The sequence below is a fragment of the Elaeis guineensis genome, chromosome 10 (assembly GCF_000442705.2).
Source record: "Elaeis guineensis isolate ETL-2024a chromosome 10, EG11, whole genome shotgun sequence".
In the NCBI taxonomy this organism is placed as follows: Eukaryota; Viridiplantae; Streptophyta; class Magnoliopsida; order Arecales; family Arecaceae; genus Elaeis; species Elaeis guineensis.
The window spans coordinates 28,966,472-28,990,652 of record NC_026002.2 but is presented as its reverse complement, the minus strand read 5'-3'; the positions used below and the strand labels follow the sequence as shown (position 1 = coordinate 28,990,652).

The window sequence follows — 24,181 nt, the reverse complement described above, 5'->3', positions numbered from 1 at the left end:
TGGGGGGAGGGGTTGGCAGGGACTCAGAAGCCCTCATTATGTTCGGGGGGATGGAATCCTAGAGAAAAGAAAGGGGGTTTGTCAAGCCATACAGAAGGTTAAAGCCAATTCAATCAAATAGTAAATAACAATTAGAGGAGATTCAACTATTTACAAAGCCAATAAGATGAATTATTCTAGTTTCTATTGGTTTGATTCGGGCACGCTTTGATTCGAATGGTTTAGGTAGGGTTGAAAATAAGCTCGGACTAATTTGAGACCTATCGAATTAGAGTGATTTTAGATTTGGCTATGATCTAGGTTTGAAAGAGTTTAGATTAGGTTAAGACTCAACTCTAGAGCTTGTTTGTTTTGTGAATTGGGTGCGTATATGCCGTTAGTCTGATTTGAGCTCGATCCCAAACAAGATGCGGAATAGAATCTGAATTTAGGCTTGAACTTATGTCTTAATTAGTTTGTTTCTATATGCTATTATTTGAAGAGATGGAGGATGAAGTAAATAATCAATTAGAATATATTTAGCCAAAAATGATATATCATATACCATTTATTTGTGTTATCGAAAAAACTCAATTTTTGACTAATCCATTTACCTATGACTCAATAGAATGAAATATTAAGCTTCAATTGAGTATGGATCAGATCTATTTTTAGTTCAACTGGATTATTTGAGTTGGTCTACATGAATTCAGATCAAATTTGAGTCTGATCATGAGTTGGGCTCGGATCCAAATTATCTAAAAATTTTCAGGCTAAATCTGGTTCAAAATCTGAAAAACAAAAAATTCGGGATGAAATTCAGATGGGGGCATGGCACCCACCTCCAACCCTAGTTCAGGATGATGAAACAGCCCGGAATAACCGCGGCCGCAATTATACCAGAAAAAAAAAAAAAAAAAAAGTAAAAGAAAACCGCAGACGCAATGAACGTCTCTGATTTGACTTCTCTGATACTGGTGTTAACGGGGCGCGCTGATGCTGGTACATCATGCCGGATAAACCACTAGGTTTTCCCGCGGAGCATCATAACATAAACCCTTTATTTTTTTTTTCTATTCCGTTCGCTCTCTCGCTCGCAGTCGCGCCTCCGAGAGAGCTCGGGAGCAGGCGGGCGAGAGAGAGGCGGGGGAGGGGGCGTTTCAGAGTCGGGTCACGGAACGGTGAGGATAAGAGCGCGAAATGGAGCGGGGAGCGGGAGGGCGGAAGATGAAGTACGTCCTGGTGACCGGCGGCGTGGTCAGCGGCCTCGGGAAGGGCGTCACGGCCAGCAGCATCGGCGTCGTCCTCAAGGCCTGCGGCCTCCGCGTCACGTCCATCAAAATCGGTTCTTTGCCACCTCCTTTCTCTCATTCATCTGCTCTTTGTGAAAAAGGAACTTTTTTGATTGGTTCCATGCAGTTTAAAGCTCTATTTTGTTATCGATTTGATTGGTTTTAATGGGACTATGAAGTGTTTTCATTGATTCTACTCGAAAAAGGTTTCGTTTGGTTTTGCCTTTGTGTTTGGTGATTTTATTTAGCTTTGAATTTGGTTTCGTTTTGTTGGGTACGCGAAGTATCTCCTTCTTTTATTCGCATTTTGTTTCTTTATTTCATAGATTGTTCTTTAAGAAGAGCTTCTTGTATCTGTTTTATTGTAAAAATATAGTCTTGTTTAGATTTTAACTAAAAAGAACTTCTTTTGAGGGTTTTCTGTGTGGTTATTAGTTTTCATTGGCTCTAGATTGATTGGTTTTATTGGAAATGTGAAGTGTTTTTCTTTAGTCATCTGTATTCCCTTCCTATCTTTGATGGATTCTACTTAAAGGGGTTTCTTGGTGTGCTTTTTTTGTGGTTGATAGCTTTCTTTGGCTTTGGATTTTATTGGGTATTTTTGAGATGTGTTTACTCCAATCATCGAAATTACTGCGCTTTCTTGAATGAATTTTTATTTAAAAGAGCTCATCCTGTTTGTTTTCTTTAGCTTTATGGTTATTGTGTTTTTGTTAAGAGCGCGAAATATTTCCTCTAGTCACCAGTATTTCGAACTCTTTTTAATGGCCCTTCTTTAAAATAAAAAAACCTTTTCGGTAGCGTCCATTGTTTTTTCCATTCGTCTTTTTAAAGGCTGGAAATATTGGGGCTTTTTAGGGAAAGTGCGGTATTTTTTTTTGTCACCTGTATTCTGTAGATTCTCTTTTAAAGAGCTTCTTTTGGCTGCTTCTTTTTGTTTTTTACTGTTTTTTAGCTTTTCTTCCTTTTGGAATGTTAAATTATTTTCTTGGTTACCTGTCTTCTCTTTCTTTCATTCGTAGATTGTCTTCTTGAATTATTTTCTTTGTGAAATCAATCCTCTTTAGCTTTGGATTCATGGGATTTTGATGTGAATGTGAAGTGTCCTTTTTGTTTATCTTGAATCTTCCAAAGCTTTTGGGGTGCATTTGGTTCGTGACTGGAGTCAAAATCTGAATTGGGATGGATTGCAATGAGGATTAGAATAGCCATATCTCCCAATTCATTTGGTGCATGACCGGAATTGGAATTGGAATGGGCTTTGAATACTAGAGAAGAGTAGAAACTAGATTTTGGGAGATTGAGACATCTTCATTCCCTTCCGGAATGGGAATGGAACTCCCTCCAACCAAATAGCTGCAATGAGAGTCACTCATTCCCCTTCCCATTCCAGTGCCCAACTCTCCCCCAACCAAACATGTCCTTACAGGATTCTAGGCAACACCGCTTTTCCAACTTGGTGCTTTCAGACCCACATAAAAGATTCCAGAATAGGCTCTTGAAAAACATAATTCAAAACATACCTTAGAAGCTTACATATTTGAAGACTGTTTTCCTTTTGAATTTTCTTAAAATCTTTAATCTGCAAAGGACCCTTGTTAACTGGTATCTTCTTTCATTCTCTCACGGCCACTCGCAATCTTGGTTTGTCTCTGATTGGTTTTAGCCGGAGTTTAACTGTTCAAGTATTCTCCAGTCTATTTTTTCTACATCATTCCTTGTAAGGATTTTTATTAGGTGCATTTCTGTTATGCTTTCAGATTCTTGGTATATTATTAGATTGCTGAAACATATTACTTACTGCTGGATGCAGATCCATACTTGAACACCGATGCAGGGACCATGTCTCCATTTGAACATGGGGAAGTTTTTGTTCTTGATGATGGTGGCGAGGTTTTCTTTCTTTACCTTACTTTTACTTAAATTTTCTAGCATGCACCTATACATATCTGATAGGATGATTGTTGATCGTGGTTTTATTTTTAATGGTCTACTTTCTTTCTTACATCTTTTGTAGCATTAGTTTGATATTGCCTGCTTCCCATTCTATGCATATAGTTCTGGCATAGCATTTAGTTGTTAGTCTGTAATAAATAATCAGGAGGAGCTTAAACCAATACTTGTCACATCTCTCTTTATATCTACCATTTATTAATCTATATGCGGTACCTTGTGCTTGTTTCAGTTGAATAATTGTTGGCATAGTTTTCATTCATTTCATTTCAATTTTGCATGAATTTGAGCTGTGCAAGTCACATAAGGTTCATTGATAATGCATTAAATGCAATTAATTTTTTCCATCGTTTGTTGCTCTACACCCATGGGAATTAGAGACATTCCTCCCATAATTCTTTACTATATTTGTTTTGCTCCCCACCATTCTCAGTTTAGTAAAGGAAAAAAGTATCATTCCCAGACTTTTAGAATGGACTTGAGGATATATTTTCTCTGAAAGCCGTGAATGGTGGGCAAATGAAAGTATTAGAACTGGTCTTTTAGCCAAAGCATCATACTAGAAGTAATGGTTGAAGACATGTATGGGTTTTTCAGAAGAAACTGAGGCAGGTCGTCTACATTCTGAAAAAAATCTTATTCACTGTTAGTTGCAGTTGTTACAGGTTGGGGTTTTGATAGGGTCTACTTGGGCTTCGTTTATTTTAGTTGCTACTGTCTCAACTTTTAGGGCTTTTCTGACCTGTGCACAAGTGCTCCGATAGGAGTTCTTTCTCTTTGAGGTAAAGGACCTCAATTCTTTGTTTTAGAAGTTCTACTTGTCATGGCCTTTTTCACATAAACTCTTTTAGATATTTTTAAAATCACCTTTTTGCTCCTATCTTCCCCTGAAAGAAGTTGATTTTTATGTTTAAGTGGCATTTTCAACCCCGGCACCCTTCGTCCGCTAATTTAGGGCTCAAACCTTAAGTAGTTAATTGACAAGAGTTTGTTCAATTGCAACATTGAAATTTTGACCTGAATTGAGCTCAGGTTACATCAAACAGTACAAGAATTTTCCAAACAGGCTTTAAGGGCTTTTTACATGAAAGAAAAGGCTCTTTATATGTATGTTTGTATAACCTTATATATTTGGAATGTGGACTTCAACTTTCTTGTGCAGTTGAGAAAGAAAACTACCTGGAATTCTGCAACATAACCTAATGGATCATTATACCTCACAGAACAAGCTAAATTTGAATTTTCTTTTCAGATCAGGTTTAATGATCATATTCCTTGTCTGGTGTTTTGTTAGCCCTAGTAATGACTAATACAGTCAAGATAATCAACCATAAATCTTGAATTTGGGGTAATTAGGTATTTACTAGAGTTTATGTTTCTGGTTTGCATTTGTTTTCATCTGTTACCCACTTATGGCTGTTAGCTATTGTACTGCTTCTATATCATGTATCATTGCGAATGTGTTTCATTTATAGGTTGATTTGGATTTGGGAAACTATGAACGCTTTTTGGACATCACCCTTACTAGAGACAATAATATAACTACAGGGAAGATATATCGGGTAAGTTCCTAAAATGCGAAAACACTTCCCCACTCAAAGCGTTCTTGGAATTTCTGACATAATCTATGCTGTTTCAGTCTGTCATTGACAAGGAAAGGAAGGGTGATTATCTTGGAAAGACTGTCCAGGTACTACCTTGGGTACTTTTGTTTAAATATAATCATATATTTTGTCAACAAAATCACTTTGATTGCTATTTTAGTAATCGAAGAGTTGCTTGCTTATTATCCCGGATCCCAGGTTGTCCCTCACATCACAGATGCCATAAAGAACTGGATTGAGAGAGTATCATCTATTCCGGTTGATGGAAAAAAGGGCCCAGCTGATGTGTGTGTAATAGAGTTGGGTGGGACTGTGGGTATGAGCTAACAGAACTTTTACATTAACAAGTGTTGCCACAAAGGCTTGTACCTCTTTAGATGTTCTTACTCAGTTGCAACTCTATTTCATGGGTGTACCAGGTGATATCGAATCTATGCCTTTCATTGAAGCCTTGCGCCAGCTGTCATTTTCTGTTGGTATGTTTACAACACTTACCTAGATCTATTGTCACTTTTGCCTTTTACTCTATATAGATAGCCACTTGACATCTAGGCCTACTATCACCTTTAGTAATTGGCTTTACCTTACTGTTGAGTGGAGTCAATCGACTTGCATTGTTATGAATATGATTACATGTGTGGTACCCTCAACTATAATAACATTGTGCAGTCCTTGGCCTATACGTATATACATGTATCTCGAGCATGGACAACTTCATGCTCTAGGTGGCATTTGTTTTGCATATGATTTTGCTTATAGTGCGAGAATATACAACATGCCTCCTAAATCTGACATTCAAGTTAATTTTATGCCAAAGTCTACACATGTGGGAATCTGAATTGGTGGGCCTTTTTTTAGGATTTGTTCATATCTAGCAGGATTTGCCTACTGCTTGATAAACATAGCTTCCGACAATTCTCACCTGTCTTCTTTGAATCCCTTAAAGCATTTATGCGCATCTGTTCTAGGGTTTCTCAAGAAGCAAAAATAGGTAACCTTACCTTAAGCAGCATCTCTTCCTCCTCCTCCTTTTTTCCCCTTTCTTTTTAATAATAATCTACATCTCCCTCTCTCTTTCTAAGTGAATTTTTGGATACAAATCTGGAGTGTGCTAATCACCTGTGATTATTGCAGGTACTATGTTTTATGTTGCATGAAATCTATCAAGGCCAATATTTTTGCAAAATTTATATATTTAAGAATATAACCTTTCTCCTGATTATACCACCCTTAAGATAAAATTATGATCCTATTCACAAGCCTATATAGTTAAGCCACATCAGTGGTTGCTGAAGAGATTATTAGTTGGTTTATATGTTCAGTACCTGCTGACTTAGGTGTTTTCTAAGTTTTGGTGATCATCATAAAACCAACCATTTGATTTTGCAGCATAGTTTTCTCTCGTAATGGTTGTTTTGCTTCCATTAATAGTTTATTATTTCCCTCATTCTGTATAGTTGCAATATTTTGTTCATTTGCATGTGCTGTTATCCGTTGAATGTATAAATTGAATCATGTTGTGAAATGCTGTTTCCATGCGTCTCACGAATGATTTTGGTTCCTAATCAGGTAAAGAGAACTTCTGCCTTATTCATGTGAGCCTTGTACCAGTGTTGGGTGTAGTTGGTGAGCAAGTAAATATTCCTTCCTTGCACTTTGTTCTGCAAAATAAATTCTGAAGCTAGAAGTAAGATAAAATCAAATTTTCACAAGATGATGAAACAAAGAGTATATGTACACTTAATTGTTTTTCCCTGAGAGAATATTATGGAATTCCAAACGGTACTCTAGCACAAACTAGATGTTTGTATTATATAAACTATTTGCTGCTTTCTGTGAACATAATGCCTAATGTTAGAGCTTTTATTTTGTAGAAAACAAAGCCAACACAACACAGCGTCCGTGAATTAAGGGCATTAGGTTTGACCCCGGATTTATTAGCATGCCGCTCGGCTCAGGTGAGCACTTTGGGCTTGATTTACAAGAGAATTTGGATGATGCATAGCTCATGGATGATGATTTTTTATGTGTTTTCATGTCTTCACTATGGACTTATTTAGATAAGTTCAACTGGATTGCATGTTTGTAGTGGTAAGCATTCTATCTTTCGCTGATAAAAAAAAAAAAAAGGTTTTCTACTTTACTACTCTTAACTTGCGCTTTATGATATAGTTGAATTGATATGACAATATTCTTATCAGAACAGGAATTTTGATCATTCATGAATTCAACGACTGTTAAATGTTTTGTTGATTTCAGAGTGTTGCCTTCTCTGTTGTAGTCTCATATAAACTCTAACTTATTTGTTTTTTTTAAAATAAGAAATAAGGCATTCTTTTAAATTTTTTGATTGCATCATTTCAAATTTTTTATGTTTTTTGTTGAATTTATTTTAGAAAGTTAGCTTTTGCACTTGCTTTACCTTCAGTTGCATTCAGATTTCAGAGATTTTATCATTGCCTAAACTTTCTTTTAAGCATGTCACTATCAGATTAGTAATTTCAGTCTTCTTAGTATGGAATCATGTATTATTCGATTGGAAAGTTTTCAGTGTGTTTCTGTCTTCCTTATGATGCTCATAGTTGCACAATTTATTTATGACTTTTCTACATAAGTTATTTTCATACTGTTACAGCGTATAGTTTCTTCTATTCGTGATTGCCTGTCAGCTGACTCAACTTTTAACATTTTGGGCTTATCAGCTGCATAGCTATCAAATCTTGATTTCTAGATCCTGTTGAATGGTCCCTTGCTATTCTGCCTTTTTGATTTCTGATCACAAATTTATTTGCCACTTATCTTTTGCAGTCAATGATGCCATGTTTTGCATTCCTCAGGTTTTAGTCTTATAGCTCTTGAGATTCCACAAATCTTGAAATTCTTTAAGTTGCCATTTATTTCCATGCTTGATCTTTTCCTTTTCATAAATTTTAATTTTAACTGCGGAATAATTTAAGATCTACTTTTCTTTAAATTTTCAGCCTTTACGGGAAAGTACGAAAGAGAAACTTTCACAATTTTGTCATGTCCCGGTGAGTTTTTTTTTGGCTTACAAGTGCTTCATAACTTTTTAATCTTCAGTGATCTCATTGTTCGAATTCTTCTTTTATTCAATAGGTTGCTAATATTCTTAACATCCACGATGTTCCAAACATTTGGCATATTCCACTGTTACTTCGGGTGAGATCAATATCCTGTGTTCCAAACTTACATAATTTATGCTTTTAATAAAATGATATGTATAATTACCAAAAAAACAATGATATATATCACATAAAGTCATTGACCTGAAAATGCTTTATCTTTTTGGCTCAACATTCTGACTGATAGCCTTTCTCCAGAGCCAAAATGCACACGAAGCTATATTAAAGCAGTTGGATTGTCTCAGGTAAGAGACACATTTTAGTCTTAGTGATCGCTCATAGTTGCTATGAGGTTGATATCTTTAAGCACCATATAAAGCTATAGGATTAATTATTGAAGGTTTGTTTCAGTATTGCTACTCCTCCAGATTTGAAAGGATGGACAATAATGGCAGAGGCATATGATAACCTCACAAATTCTGTCAGTGTTATCAACAATCCATCATGCTATGTGCCGATATTTGTCTTTTCTAGTCCTACGACTGATGAAGGCACCATTTTCCTGCAGGTTAAAATAGCTATGGTTGGAAAGTATACTGGCCTGACAGACTCTTATTTATCTGTAGTGAAGGTATGATTTCAACTAGTAAAATCATGTTTTGATTTAATTTTTCTGTGGATAGGCCTGTTAGCACCTATCATTCTGGCAGCCTGCAGCTTTGGGATGCTAAAACTGCAGCTTTTATATCTGAAGAGTTTTGTCAGGCTTGCAATTCTAGTAAAGAAATTCAGGTAGTTTAAGAATTGTAAAATGTGTATTGTGTATAAGGGTGAACAAAAATTGCAAACTTAATTTCATTGCTAGTGCCACAACCAATACAGGCAGTCAATTTTATAATTTTACAAAAGCACAACATACCAATAGGACCAGTGCCATCTGCCTAGAACGGAATGGCTTCATATATTTCACTAGTTACATCGAATCTATTCTGCTCCCACCTTTTCAGACCCTTCGATTGCAATTCAAGAGTCTTCTTTTTAGTAATATAGTTGCCAACAAGTTCAATCTTCTTTGTTTATGAGAACCCCAACGTCGGTTAAAAATTAGGAACACTTCCTTTAGCAAAGTAAGTGGCTATATGATTGGGAATCAAATGAATGCATATGCAGCTGATTCACTTATGTTGCTTTTCATATCTGTTACAGACTCACCTGTTAAAATTTCTACTTTTATCCATCTATCTATTTATTTGCTGTTTGAAGCAGATTCGCATGCCATAGCATTGATGGTATCAGCAATAGTTCTAATATGACAAGCTGGACTATACATCAGAAACTACAAGTTGAATAGTTTTCCAGTGGAAAGGGCAATATAAGAAAGGAAATTTAAAAAAAAAGGGTGGAATTATCAGGAAATGAGGATTTTGTTTCGTGTATCCTTCAACTTACATTGGTTGCATACTTTTTTAAAGCCTTTTTGGTTCTACCAAATGCAAAACCTGTTTAGCATTTTGTATTCACCAGATAAACTGGCTATGACTGTGTTTATCTTCATCCTTGTTCCTTTTTGTCAGATTCACAAATTTTATCTGGATATGACCCTTCATGAAACTGTAACTTTGTAGAATATAGCTGTTATTTCAACCAAGACTACTTTAAGTTGAATTGATTATATGAATTTTTTGACACTAATAATGTTAAAGAGTAATGTTCTAACTGTATGGTTTTCATTGTACTTCACATTGCAGGCCCTTCTTCATGCTTGTGTTTCTTGCTCACTGAAGCCATCAATACAATGGATTGCAGCATCTGACCTCGAAGATGATAGTGCAAAAACAGTATAAATTTCTCTGACCATTTTTTAATAAAGGATATCTCTTGTTGCCTTTTTAAAGTAATATGCCTTAGCCTGGGTCTTTTCTGCAAATACAGACACCGGAGGCACATGCTGTAGCATGGGAAGCTCTGAAGGTAAGAATTCAATTGATGTCTATTACCTTCTTTTTTGCACAAATTCTATAGAATGTTTAGAGCATCTATTTTACATAATAACACCCCCACAAGCTTCTATGTACAAGAAAACTGTTAGTTACATGATCCAATTTTTTAGAGTTCTTCATGCATTTTGGTACCTGGTGGATTTGGTGACCGTGGAGTGCCAGGAATGATATTGGCTGCAAAATATGCTAGAGAGAACAAAGTTCCATATCTGGGCATTTGCTTGGGGATGCAGATTTCCGTGATTGAAATTTCTCGACATGTATGTGTCTTATTTGTGGCTTCTGTTTCTCTTCTTTCCTCTTCTTTACTCTTGCCCTCTTATTTTTGTGAAATTTTGTTAGGTTTTGGGTTTGGGAAAAGCAAACAGTGAAGAATTTGATCCTGAAACACCACATTGTGTTGTAATATTCATGCCTGAGGTATTTGGCTGGTCAAGCAAGGCTAAATAAGTTTTGAAACAAACAAAAACTTAGGCTTATCATTTGTCATCAAAATGTATGCAGGGTTCAAGAACACACATGGGAAGTACAATGAGATTGGGGTCGCGGAGAACATTCTTCAAGAATCCCAACTGTATTACCTCAAAGCTGTATGACATAAACCTTCGCTCCTCTGAATCTATTGTTAGTTAGATTTTGACAACTGTAAGTTACTACAGGGGATGGAATTTAGACTCCATAACTTGCAAGTATCTTCTTGTTATTTGAAAACCTGCACTTTCATGATTTTCAGAAAACCATCATATCATAGCATTTTATGTCATTTAAATTACTTTAGCATGTTTGTACCATTAGTTTCATTTATCTAATCTGAATAATTTCTGCGAAATGCTAGATACAAAAATTCTGCTTATGTGGATGAACGTCACCGTCACAGATACGAGGTTAGTTGTGAATACCAATTTTTTTGTGATACCTGCCGTACTTTCCTTCTTTTTCATATTTTTTCCTCTAATTTTGATGAATGCATATATGGCATGTTATTTTTTCTTGCCTAACATTTGCAGACAGTTCTGTTGTTTTATCCTTACTGTTTCTTTTTCTTTCTTTTTTGATTTTTGACACATAATATATCCAAATTTGTGGCAACGTGATCATGAATGCATAATCAAATCATACATTTTGATGACACCCAAATGCTATTTGCAATCTTGAAGCTCCTTTTTCTTGTTATATATTGTTAAGGCCAGGGATTCTAGAGGTAAAGTGTTGTAGGATGACAAAGAAAAGCTCCCTTCGTTTCTTTTATGATGATAGGATAAGACCACAAACAAGTGCACGATAACTTCTTTATATTTCTGGAATTAATATGTGAACAGAGAGGCTGAGGTACTACACCTCTGCTCTTGAACTGCAACATAGGTTGTCTTGCTGTCAAAAGATACCACAAGAACTCTATTTAAGATTCATGTAGTGTGTGGATTTATTTTGGTCTCCCGTTGCCTTGTCAAAGCCTGCATATGGTACTCCATTTTTCATAATACACCATCATTGAACTGTTTCATCAAGTATTTTGTGTCCATAAAAATGTTCCTTTTTTCAAATCGGTCATACCATCAACTTCTTGTCAAAAAGTTGCTAATTTAAACTTCCATCTTCACCATGTTACTTCCCTTGATTCAGCCATTTGACAGCATGGAAGGGTATGAGCTGCAAAGAATTCGAAGGTTAATGGGGTTTTCTTGTATTTCAATTAAAAGTCTATGCTCTTTTTAGATATGTGTAAAAGTTAACTGTGCAGGTCAATTCATGTATTCAATAATTGTTTGTATTGATATAATTTAACATCCAAATTCTTGAATATCATGCTTACCAATTTGCCGTGCTATAGGTGAACCCTGATTTTGTTGGAGACCTGGAAAGTGCAGGCCTAAAGTTTGTAGGAAGTGATGAAAGTGGAACCAGAATGGAGGTATTGAGCTCATAATTTAGCTTATGCTGATTTTATGCCCTGAAGAACTATATATGATGATTCCTTTTGTCATCCTTGCGCAGATTGTAGAACTACAGGATCATCCCTACTACATTGGTGTGCAGTTTCATCCAGAATTCAAATCAAGGCCTGGAAAACCTTCAGCTTTGTTTTTTGGTAATCTTTGCGACTTACTAAGATATGTTTCGCCCATGTTTTTTTCCAAAAAATTCCTTGCGTGGATTTTTTTTAAAAAAATTATAAATGAATATCTTTTGTTGGACAAAATAATCAAGGAAAAGGCTTATTAACTCTGTTATTGCTATTCTGTGACATTCCTGAGGGTTGAAATCATGTAACTTTGACAACTTTATCTCATTGAATAGTCTGAAGGGTCAAAGCGACTTTTTGTGCGGCCATGCAAATTTTGCTGAGTAGATCTGCAGAGTAATTTCAGTCATCAGTAACAAAAAGACACATATTGACCATTTATCATTCTCATTAGCTGAGTCCTGTTAATCTGACTTGTTGGTTTCCTTAAGCACGAGATAACCGGCCCAAGATATTCATCGCATAATTAATTGGGATGGGTTGCCCATCCATTGATGATTTCTTTGCAACTAAGTTTAAATCAGAATATGCATAGGTTTAACCATCCTTTTTAATATTTATAGCAGTGAGTTAATTTTCCAATAGGTGATAGCTTGTCTTTTCTACTGTAGGTCTTATATTGGCGGCAACCGGACAACTGCAGTCATATCTGAACAGGATTTCTGATTCGAGCACAGAAGCCCCTCGCTGACTGTAGTGCCCCCACTTTAAGAGGTAAACCATCAGCTTATGAGTGCCTATTCATGATTCACCATATCTGTAATCCTGAATCGTGACTCAAATTTATGGCCTTCCAATTCTTGTAGGGAATATCTGCAAAAGAAAAAAAATCTTGGGGGGAATGGATATTTAGTCTCTTGCACCGAGGCAAAAATGCTGCGTTTTTGTTGCTATCAACTTCAATATGGAGGGCATTGTGTACTTTTTTCCAGAGCAACAATTTTTTGTTTGCGGTTCTTTTCTCTAATATAATTTTATCCATTTGTTGGTTACTCGAATGCTTCTTTTAGGACGATCATGAAAGTCAGTTTTCCAGCTTTCTAAATCTATACCATGGTAAAGATTATTGCTCAAGTGCCACAATTATATCTTTTCTTGTGTATATTTGATTGCTAGGTGTTTGCTTTGATTTTCATCCTGTTTAAAGACATCTAATAACCCTTTTCACTAACGGTATGGAAGAGTTGACAAACAGAGAATTTTGCGGATAATGGCACCTCCAATCAACTATTAATTTGTTAGATGAAAAGTGCTAGCTCTGGAGGTTGGTCACCTGAGTTTGCCACTTTAGGTCGTGCATTTTTCGAATCGACCAAGAGGATGGACAGCATGGATTATGCTGCTGCTAAAACATTATGTCGGGATTTGGTCTAGTAGCATCTTTCACCATGCCTGTAATTTTGCTCACTGGTTGATTGGGTTTGCTTTGGAGTGACCTCTACTGAAAGGTCCTGAGATATTGTTGCATTTTTAGGCCATTAAGGTTTTGAGGGGAAGATCACATTGTAACATGGTTGTCATTTTGTACAGAATAAAAGGCATCGGTGCTACCGCATTGAACACTGATTAGTATTGGTTGTATGGAAAGCTCTGTCCATGAGAAGTGATGGCCAGACTGCTGAGAGATTGAATTGATTAATTATGATGGATTTTTCAATTGTATTCACATAGTAAAAGAAGCTGACTCTGATGAAGAAGATGGGAACCTGACTGCGGAGTAGTGCTGATTTCAGAGTTGCAGAAATTTCAGAAAACAAGTACTTCCGAATTTCAATTGCAGTAATATCACAAGAGCGTTGTTTCCACATCAGTGAGTGCTTATTTGCCCGGATTCTAGGCATATTAAAAAGGTTTTAAGAGTTGTGAGACAGCATCTGAGGAGAGAGAATAGATTTTCGAGCTCAGTCTCCTTAATTCTGATAGCTGTTCTTTATACATCTTGCAGTGTATTAACTTTAGTTCCTGAAACAGATACTCTATTTTCTCTATGAGCAATCTCAAGATAAAAATTTTAAGAGAAAAGGACCGGATCATGCACTAAACGAGCCATAATTTATTGAAAAGCTCCATAATTATATACAGCATCGCCGCAAATAAAGAATGGAGAAAGTTGAATAGATATATAGAGGGTAGAAAGAGCATCTACACGAGAAGAAATTCCAACCGCTGGTGGTATGCATCTATCAACAACTCATGCCTCTGTTGAGCATCTCATTATACTGCAGCAGCGACACTTGGCGTTGCAGCTTCATCTGCTCGTAGAACTTCGCTATGAACTCCTCGGCCTTCGAGTCAATCTCCTCTTCTTCTTCTTCTTCATTCTCATGGACAACCCCACGTTTCAATCTATCATCGTCGTCATCTTCATCACGATCGGTTACTTCCTCTTCTTTCATTTCATTCTGAAAGAAGTAGCTCTTTGGGTTGCCCGTCTTATAGGAGATGCTACCATCACCATCATTGTCATCAAATGTGATGGGTGGCTCAACGCATGGGAAGCGAGGCCGGTGTATCTTGAAGTGGAAGGTGGGGGTCTCATCGAACGACAGCTCTCGCTCGCCATGGTGGAGCTCTCCATAGGGATGGTCACCAGCTCCAAGACTCTTGAGATGACTCACGACGAGGCGGAGATCGGCCATTAGCCGCCGCTTCAAGGGACCACCTTTCCTTGCCCATAACAAGGCGATGCGAAGCAAGTTCCATGCTCGGCTTGTCAATGTCGCCTTCTTCTTCGCCATGGTAGATGAAGAGGATTACTCCCTCGCACTAGCAGCAAGAAATGGTAAGAAGAGCAGTGTTGTTGATGAGAAAAGAGAGAATGGAGAACTGCTTTGGAAATGTTGAGCTTTGGAAGATGGTTGTGTGGGGAGAGCACTTGGTTTGGGGTTGGAGGGGGTAGGGGGGTCTGGCTTTTTTATGTGTGAGTATCTTGAGACGCGCTCGCTTTGAATGATGATGATGAGCTGGTTTCTGTTGAGATGACTCGATTAAAAACTATGGACTTGGACAAAAAAGTTACGAGTTTGGCCAGCGGAAACGAATCCTAGGATCGTACACGGTTTTGAATGGAAGGGGGCCAAAGTTCTGTCGCGTTGCGTTTCTGGAAAATGCCCTTGGAGTTGCAAGGAAACAACAAGAATGCAAACCAAGATAATCACTGCGGATTGCTGCTATTATCACTGCCCATTTCTATCAAAGGACACCAATTCACAACTTCGATTGCTGATTTCCGCTGTTTTTTTTATCTACAATAAAATCATTTCTTATTTTATGCTTCATTTTTGTATTTCCTTATACCTTTCCAAAATAAATAATAACTTGATAGCCTGTCCATTCATTAACTGGACCTGCAAATTTTATATAATTGTATTCTTCATTAAAAATGAAATAATAATAGTCAAGGAATCATGCGTTATAGTTCGATCAAAAAAATATCAGATGTTAAGTTCTACCAAAAATGAACCACATGTACAACTTTACTGCTGAGATGATTCAAAAGAAATATTGAGAGGAAGTCCTGGGCATTTTGGGAAATGACGACTAGTGCACACAAACAATGCCACACTACCTTCAAAACAGGTTCGTGGTTGAATTCATAGGATTCTTTCTTTTGTTTTGCTTTTACACTAAGAAACAAGTCCCTCTCCCTCTCCCTCCCCCTCTCCCTCCTAACGAAGTCCTTAGGAGCGGTAAAACCTTGTTTAGACTTGTAGTAAAGGATGGAGAAGGTGCTGCTAGGTTGGACTCCAAAACCACAACCGCGTGGAGATACCTTGCTACTTTGTCTCTCTGGATGGTGATAGCTGGACACCTGTTCGTCAAATAGCAGAGGGGCTGGGGTCATCCAGCTGTAGGGGCCCCACATCTCTGCGGGTCTTTCTTGTCGTCTGGTTCCAGTGGTGGGGTCCCCAGATTGCTTCCGTCACCACCATGTGAAAGGAACAACCATACGTTGGAGAGGATGTGGATTTTGTGGATAAATATATACCATACGAATCATCGTCTCACCCACCAACTAAAGAGCAAAAAATCTTTCACACGGCTAGCTCTGGGTCACATCTAATGCCTTGGAAGTCATGTAATCCGGCTCGACAGCGGAATGTATGCGTGAGTGGTGGAGCTGAAATTGGATTGATTTCTGATATATCCATATCCTTAATTATTTATTTGATAAATATTGATATAGATGAATATTAATCGAATCTAAAAATTTATATCTATATTTATTTTAAATAAATAAAATAATAAATTAGATACTATGGATATTACTGGATGAAAGATAAATAAAATTAATAGGATATTAATATGACTATTTATTTTATCTAGAAAATTCATGAATGTTATTAAATAAAGTTATAAATAGAAGAGGATATTTTGATATGGATCGTTATCCATATCCATTTTTTTTATATAGATATTATTCGGATATTCAATTTTTTTTCATATTTGAATAGATTTGAATATGAAAATGAATATGGACAAATATTTTTCAATCCACTTTCAACTCTAATGAGTAATCAAATTAATCTTGATATAATGTATCTATTGGAAGAGGAGGGTATCCAAGGCTATGATATCTAACAAAGAACATGTAATACATATGATAGTTGAACTTGTGATCATATATTTGAAAGAGTTGGGAGAGTTCTAATGCCTCCCTATGCCATAAATTAAAAAAAAAAAAGGAAGAAAAAAAAAAGGAGAGTTAGAGAGTTTCATGTTCATCTTACTTTCATTTTATTTCTTATAGGCACTGTAAATCTGCTAAAAGAACCTTGTTTATTATTTACACAGCGCCTACCAGCCTTGCATGACTGATAGTATGCCAAGCTAGTTCACACTGTCAAATTCAAATGTCAAAAATGTCATTCTTGTGGAATTTCATTTGAAGCACACCAAATCGTAGCTAATCGAATGGCCATGCTCACATATACTCAGTTTGCTAACTTGTGCCACCTATGATAACCTGTACTCGGACAACACTGAAACAACACCTCCTTTCCCTCTTCGGAGGGATTTGCTACCATAGGGTTACTGCCTCATTTGTGTTAATCAAGCATGCAATAGCTAGTTCAAGGAGAAATCTCACAGAACTGTGAACACAATTGATGGTTCAAATTGCACTCTTTAGTTTGGTTGCCAAAAGTTGGCTACGTACACTATAGGTCAGTCATGCACCCTTCCCCTTCTCTTAGCTTGTCTGCCACCTTGCTTCCATCATCCTAGTTGGTCTCATTCACGGCACAAGTGTTATGGGTGGAGGCCATGAAGCTTTTCCAGCTCACCTATCCCTGGAGTGCAAGCTAAGAAAAAGTTACGTAAAGAACAAAGAAATGATGATCCGAACCATAACAGAAAAGTGAATGCTCATCACCATTGCAAGCAGCTTCGCCCTTGCTTTTGTTGTTCCATTGCCAAAACCGCTTTCTTCCATTATAGACGCTCAGAATCCAACATGAGAGCACATCACCCACGTTAGACTCTCCTAGTTATTACCACAAGAAGAATGACAAGAGGGGAGCTTGTGTTATAACAGAAGAGAGAGCTTCCCATTTGATGCACACAAATGGTCTTCTATACCACATAATATGAGAAGATTGGTGGAGCTTGCAGAGATTGTTGTGTTCCAACGATAAGGATGAGTATCAATTTGCCGATTCAGTACCAAGGGGCCCGAGGAACTGCCTGTGTGCACTCGATGTAAATTAATTGACAGATCGACAGTGCAAAATGTCCCGGCTCAAATACAAATGAATATTTCAATCATGTTGTATGTAGATGCAGACTTTGGATACTGTACATCACTTTATATGGATGAATAAAACCTCTTAAGGTGCATTTTGCTCGAGATCGAAATCAGAATTGAAATTAGAATAGAAATCAGAATAGATATATCCTCCAATGTATGATTAGTATGAGAATGAGATTTGAATATTAAGCAAGAGTAAAGATTGAATTTCGGTAGATTAGAACATCCCATTTTTCTATGAAATTGAAATGAAAATCACTCATGTCCTTTTCCATTTTGAAATCCAACTCTCCTATCCAAATATATTTTTAGTATTTTTTTTTTTGTTACAAAAACATACCCTTAACTCTTTAAGCGACAACTATTATATAGAAATAAACAGAGCCTCTGGAATGGTCAGACAATACGTTACAAAATTTCAAAATTTGGAGAAGAAAAGACATCAATCCTCCTGTACAATCCAATTACACAACCATGTGCATTTAAGATGTTTAAAACTTGATTTTTCAAATGCATAAGATAAAATAATCTTTGCTATCCGACTAGAGACTAATTTCATTAATCTTGCTATATTCAATAAATATAGCTCCAATTTATTCTATTATTATTATGTTAAAACAAGGATTCTTGAGACAATGGATCATCCTAGAGGTTTATGATACAGAGTTAGAGAGCCAATCAAGACTATAATTATGATTTAGTATTAACATCCAAAAATTAATCAATTAAAATGTTGGTTGGAGACCAAAAAATAATTGAATAAAGATGTAGCACATTTTGTAATTTCTTGGAGTTCGTTTATCCATTTCCAGATTGAGCCATCCACCTAGTTTCCCACTTGATCTTTCATCCTCTGGCTTCCGACAAACAAATAGCATGAAGCGTTCACATCATTTACCTACTTAAGCTTGTCATTTTTTGAGGCAGTCCAAAACCTAACGTAAATATGTATGCTTTCACACAAAAATACAATAGCATCCATGCTCATGATTAACGGTAACCACACTTCCATCTAAAAGTTTAAACCTTTGTAGCTTAATGTACCATCCCTCACCCTACTCATTGGCAGGACCTACAAGAACACCCTGAGAAGAGCCTTCTTTAAGGTTACTGTCTTCCTTAGCCTCTGTGTCTGCTCTCTTGATCTTGATCTTATGCTTCAACTCAAACTCCGCAATCTCCTTTTTCTTCTTCTCCAATGCCTCATTAAGGCGAGCAATGACCTCTTCAAGGCCCGCCTTGTTGCGCTGCACTGCAGGCAAGACCTCCTTAATTGTTCTCTCTACCAGCACACCACCAACCATCCGATAGCAGCGCCTAGAGGGATCGAGAGGCTGTATTGCGCCAATGACAAGGGAATGCTCGCTGATTTCCATCTCTAATTCTGTGATCTTTGAGTACAGCTGGTTCATCTCAGAGCGCATGGCCGCATACATGTTTGCAATTGCTTGCTCATTCACCAGTTCCCTGTTATCACCACTAGCTTTGCCAGCCATGGTTCCTGAAAATTTTAAGAATTCAATAAGATAAATGCAAATATAAAGCGGAAAAAATCTGTCAAATTATCAACAACATTTTGTCATTTTGTCTGCCATCAAACACTCTCGAATTTCTGCTTACAGCAAATAATGGATAAATTAAATTGCTCTGTACTTCCTCCAGGTCTTGCAGTTCAACATGGACATGAAACATCAGAGAATCATTTCCATCACATGTTGTGATTCCAGCATTGATCAGAGATCCAACACACTCTGCTGTGCTATTCAACAAATGTGGACCTGTGAAACCAAATACAACTCCCAACCAAGGGTTGAAGTACTGGTTCATTACAGGCATATGAAAATACCGGTTCCTACTGGTTCATGCCAGGTATATTGTAGCATACGGGGAGGGAATCAGTACTCGGTGTACCCCTCAGTATTTTACCATACATTGTTGGTGTCACCTTTGTTGTGCCAACACCAACTACCATACCATGCACAAGTATTCCTAACCGACATGGAAACCAGTACTACTACTTTGATCCTGGCTCCTGATCAGATTTCATATTCTCAATAATGAATTGGAGGAAGCACAAGGAGGGCCCAAATTTGCAGGCCCACTAGTAATACACAAAAATCATTTCTTTACATACATGCCATTAGTATTTACTAAAGAACCATATAATTATCAAATGTTCTGGAAAAGGTGCATCAGTTATGCGTTAAATTCTTCCTTGTTATAAAAGTTGCCTGGTGACTCATTCCTATTTTGTCTTGTACGGTATCACTGCGCACAATACTAGATCTCTCTAATGTGAGGCAGAATGCGCTGACCATGGGCTCACTTTGTTCTATAATACTGCATAATAGAAGGTACGATTTGATATAGTTGTCTGCACAATTGACACCTACTAGAATCGAAATATTTTGGCAAAAGCCTTCTCATGCAATCATATTTTCCAACAGAGTTCATTGTTTTGACTTGTTAACATCTGTGCCTTCTGAACTATGTCTTATTAAACTTGACCGTGCATCTTCTAAAGGACGCATAATGTACGATAGTTACAAAAATTAGATATATTTACATGCACCATGTTTACTATGGACTGGCATTAGCATGATATGAGACAGTCAAGACTGACATAGCATTTCTACCAATTACTTCGACATATATCACCATCCAAACCCATAGTACAAAATCATGAGTACCAATCCAAGCTCTTCTGGGTTCAGCTCCCCATCCTTGATATGGCACCTCCTCGCGAGGACATTTTTCATCATAAAGAATGTTCAAAATTGAACAATTACAAAAAATGAAGATTCAGGAAATGTTGAGCTTTCAAAAAACAAAATATGATCCTGAAGATTATAAAAAACATTTACACCTCAATAGTTTCATCACTAAAGTTGATGGATCAAGACAATGGGTAGTAGATGGTTGGAAAACTAATTGACACATCTTTTAAAACCCCAAAGTCAACATCTCCTAAGCTGCAAGTATTATATTGTGGATGACAGGAAAAAGGAGATTCCTTGTGGACTCCAATTATGCACCACAACTACCTTCCCAAGTTACATATCAAGAGCATAAAAACAACAGCAGCAAAAGAAAAAAGAAAAATCTAATTGACCAGACACAGAATGATACCAATCAATGCACTAGCCTAGGACATAGGCAACTCCCGATTCTGTCAACATATATTGAATATTTTCAGTCAAATAACTTCAGTTCTTTTAGGCTATGACTTCAAAGCTTGCAACATATAGCTTCAAAGCCGAAATTAATGATTCTAGAACAATACAAGAGCAGTTTGTCTCTGCTGGGCTTCCAAATAAGAACATTGATTGAACAAAAGGGTATATTCCTATGACAAGATCCCCACCATGCTATCCACACTGTGCAGACAACATCACAGGGAAAGAAAAATGCTTACATGCAGACAACATCACAGGGAAAGAAAAATGCATGTAACAGATGGCTTCGCCCCTGTCATCTTCTTTTTTGATAACAAAATGAATCAACATTCTGTACTTACAGACTTGCCGCTAATATCCTTGGATCTTTGAAGGACAACCCCTCCCCCATATCGCATGTGGAAAAGGTGACCAAAAACCAAATTCAGCAAAGGGAAAATGAGGAAAAGAAGATTTTCTTTCAAATCATCATCTGGGTTCTCTACTTAATCCGAGGATTAATATTGACCTTACAGCAACTCTAAATACTCAGCAAGATCAAACTTTTCTACATCCTTAAGGATCTGCCTCAGCAAAGATGTTCAATAAACAGTCTTAGCATATATACTCATGCAATCGGCAACTTTGGCAAAATTACCAACAACAATCTAGAAAGCAAGTGAAGCCACTTTGTCGAGATTGAATCAAAACTTTATGCCAAATTGCAGTGTAGTTCATTATGCAAAATGAATTGTCACACAATAGATGGCAATTGTCAAGTTCATTTGGTCCAAAGTAATATGCAAAAGACCACAATTGCATCAAAGTAACCTGTTCCGGCTCCAAGTTTTATAAAAAAAATGGACTCAACCCAATCCAGACTGAAATCATTTGAAATATGTTTAGGCCAACTTAGTAAAAAAGATTCAGCTTAAATCAGTTATTTACCATTTTAGGCCCAATGAAAAACTGCCCCAACCTGAACTAGTACAAGTACATTTTCTCTCAATCCACCACAGAATGCCTTAAGTTCAATTAGTAATGTTGAATTGTCGATAAAATCAACATGTTGGCTTTGACTTTACTGAGACGATGTGAACATGTTTAGCTAAGCATTATAGAAGATGTAAGCATTGCATGGCATTGATATATGTTTACTTCTGTTAGCAGAATTTGAATTTGTTAGGTCTAACTACTAATGTAATTAATAAGTTAGACATGTTGTTTAGCTTAACTTCCATATGTTTATCAACTAATTACAACAGAAATGAGTTGTTCATAATGCCTACAATTTATATTTGTTTCCTTGCATGCAAAACATTGATACATTTAACCAACTCAACCCAGAGATGTCGTTATGAATTGGGTTTGGGTTTATATAAGAACCAACTTGACCCGAGAAACCCAACTAAACCCAACCCTCATACAGTTACTAGGTCAGGAAAGAGTTTTGTGAGCAAGATAATACGAGTTGATCCAAAATCATGCAAAAACCCATTTTAAGCAGGCATGCTTGCAGCCAAACTGCACCTGATGCAACTTGCTAACAAGTTGCTACTGATTTACCCACATCAGTTAATGGCTTGAATTCGCTAACCTGCCACCGTCCAACTACAGAAGGAATAACTACACAGATAGCTTGAGGGTCTAAAGATCAACTAACAACCTTATACTTGAACATTTTTGACAGAACCAATCCCGAAAGCTTGTAACTCAAGGGAATACCAACATCACTAACGTAAGCCAAATGCCTAATTCTATAAGTTGGAAGCTGATCTACCCATGAAGCTCAATATACTGTTTGAGCAGAATACTAAGTCTCATTACTCAATCACAGAAGTAGGTCCTTCAAATGTCAATGGAAATTCGAAATTTTCAAGTGAAAGCTAACAGGTCCAGAAGGGAAACTAAAATAAACAAAGACAAGAATAGTGTAATCATCTCAACATGGTATCCGGTCCCATTAATCACCAGCCATCCTGATACCAAAATTCCTTTTCTGCGGCAAGTTCAGTATTACTGAGCCCCAAAATCAAGCACAAGAATCTAATTTAACTCCCACTACATCGCTGAATCAAAGCCTGGATCCTTATAACAGCTTCGCAGCATGGACATGGAAAGTGCCAAATTTGAATTAAAATGGCTTAGAGATCAGAAATCTAAATCAGATAAACAAACATTGTATTCTCCAAACTATCGAGTTTTGCACAAATGAAACAACATTTCTTTTAAAACCTAGGCGAAAAAGTCGAGTAAGATTCGAAACTGACCCGGAATCCGGGGCAAAAACCGTAGCTTTTGGATGGTTAAGAAACCCTAAAATAAACTACAAGCCTGGGGATCTAAGACGGAAGCGGGGATAAGAAGCTCGGATGGAACAGATTAACGAAGGTGGAGTAGAAGGAAGAAGAAGAAGAAGGGGAAAGGTCTAACCTTGTAACAAGGGAGAGACAGCGGATGGCGTTCGGGAAGCGCGGTCGGACGCTGGGGTGGTCCGAAGGTGGTAGGCGGCGGTGAACGGGGGGCGCCGGAGAGGAGGGAACAGAAGGGGAGGGTGGGATTTGGGAGCAGAGAGGCGACCGCTCGGCTATTCTTGGATGGAAAAGTAATAAAATATGGGAGCTTCAAGAGTCGTGCTGACAAAAAATACGAAGAGAAAGTGAAATTTAATTGTATTAATTGATGTTTTCTGTACATGATTTATATCGTATAAATAAATTAAAAAAATAAAAAAAATATAAAAAAAAATTATATTGAGCCAATTTAGGATGGTTTTAATGGTGATTTAATTTTTATGATCTGATTTTTACCGATAGAGATTTATTATATTGATCAAGATTTGATTTTTACCAAAATAAAGATTTACTATATTAGACAGATTTGATTTCACCAAAATAGAGATTTACGATATCTGACATCCCTCCGCAAACTCAACATAGATTTTGACAAGAAACCATATTGAGTTTGGAATATAATGTAGAATGTCGAGAGCCAGGATACTGTTTTGTGAATAAGTCAGCAAGTTGATTCGAAGAAGAGATATGGCTGAGCGTGATAGTTTTTTGACGAACATGCCGACGAGTGAAGTAACAATCAATATCAATGTGCTTTGTGCATTCACGAAAGATTTTATTATAAGCAATTTGAACGGTATTCTTATTATCACAAAATAATGAAGTTGATCGATCTTGAGGAACTCCTATTTCAGATACCAGCCAATGAAACCAGATGATTTCAAAGATAGTATCAGCAAGAGTTTGATATTCTGCTTCGATGCTGGAGCGAGAGACGGTTGCTTGCTTCTTACTTCTTCATGAGATTAGAAATTACCAAGAAGGATGCA

At 37.0% G+C, this 24,181-nt stretch overlaps 3 protein-coding genes across 4 annotated transcripts; 1 reads left to right on the top strand and 2 right to left on the bottom strand.

Moving 5' to 3' along the window:
- The first annotated feature begins 1,060 nt into the window (after nucleotides 1–1,060).
- Nucleotides 1,061–13,008, top strand: LOC105052573 (uncharacterized). 2 transcript variants are annotated; one of them, XM_010933423.4, is made up of 23 exons: nucleotides 1,063–1,324; nucleotides 3,085–3,164; nucleotides 4,700–4,786; nucleotides 4,864–4,914; nucleotides 5,027–5,144; nucleotides 5,248–5,304; nucleotides 6,398–6,462; nucleotides 6,703–6,786; nucleotides 7,810–7,860; nucleotides 7,946–8,008; nucleotides 8,170–8,216; nucleotides 8,323–8,392; nucleotides 8,480–8,542; nucleotides 9,660–9,749; nucleotides 9,844–9,882; nucleotides 10,022–10,171; nucleotides 10,254–10,331; nucleotides 10,416–10,501; nucleotides 10,747–10,795; nucleotides 11,743–11,823; nucleotides 11,907–12,000; nucleotides 12,546–12,648; nucleotides 12,741–13,008. In XM_010933423.4, the coding sequence occupies exons 1-22, from the start codon at nucleotides 1,180–1,182 to the stop codon at nucleotides 12,623–12,625; spliced, it is 1,728 nt and encodes a 575-aa protein (XP_010931725.1). In that variant the 5' UTR covers nucleotides 1,063–1,179; the 3' UTR covers nucleotides 12,626–12,648; nucleotides 12,741–13,008. The 2 variants fall into 2 exon arrangements, with proteins under 2 accessions (XP_019708593.1, XP_010931725.1); XM_019853034.3 differs by having other exon boundaries at nucleotides 1,061–1,324; nucleotides 8,323–8,542; nucleotides 12,741–12,926.
- A 959-nt stretch (nucleotides 13,009–13,967) lies between these two features.
- LOC105052572 (uncharacterized) lies at nucleotides 13,968–14,817 on the bottom strand. Its single transcript, XM_010933422.4, has one exon. It carries the CDS (start codon nucleotides 14,670–14,672, stop codon nucleotides 14,118–14,120), a length of 555 nt encoding a protein of 184 aa, XP_010931724.1. The 5' UTR covers nucleotides 14,673–14,817; the 3' UTR covers nucleotides 13,968–14,117.
- A 3,802-nt stretch (nucleotides 14,818–18,619) lies between these two features.
- Nucleotides 18,620–23,425, bottom strand: LOC105052571 (prefoldin subunit 2). The gene is made up of 2 exons (XM_010933421.4): nucleotides 23,272–23,425; nucleotides 18,620–19,184 (listed from the first exon to the last, which is right to left on the bottom strand). Exon 2 carries the CDS (start codon nucleotides 19,177–19,179, stop codon nucleotides 18,739–18,741), a length of 441 nt encoding a protein of 146 aa, XP_010931723.1. The 5' UTR covers nucleotides 19,180–19,184; nucleotides 23,272–23,425; the 3' UTR covers nucleotides 18,620–18,738.
- Nucleotides 23,426–24,181: the final 756 nt, after the last annotated feature.

Excerpts from the sequence above, each read along its gene's own strand:
- LOC105052573 (XM_019853034.3), top strand. The coding sequence starts at position 1,180 with ATGGAGCGGGGAGCGGGAGGGCGGAAGATGAAGTACGTCCTGGTGACC. Across the intron at positions 9,883-10,021 it reads TAGCATGGGAAGCTCTGAAG|AGTTCTTCATGCATTTTGGT; the intron begins GTAAGAATTCAA and ends CCAATTTTTTAG. Across the intron at positions 10,502-10,746 it reads AACTGTATTACCTCAAAGCT|ATACAAAAATTCTGCTTATG; the intron begins GTATGACATAAA and ends GCGAAATGCTAG.
- LOC105052572 (XM_010933422.4), bottom strand. The coding sequence starts at position 14,672 with ATGGCGAAGAAGAAGGCGACATTGACAAGCCGAGCATGGAACTTGCTT.
- LOC105052571 (XM_010933421.4), bottom strand. The coding sequence starts at position 19,179 with ATGGCTGGCAAAGCTAGTGGTGATAACAGGGAACTGGTGAATGAGCAA.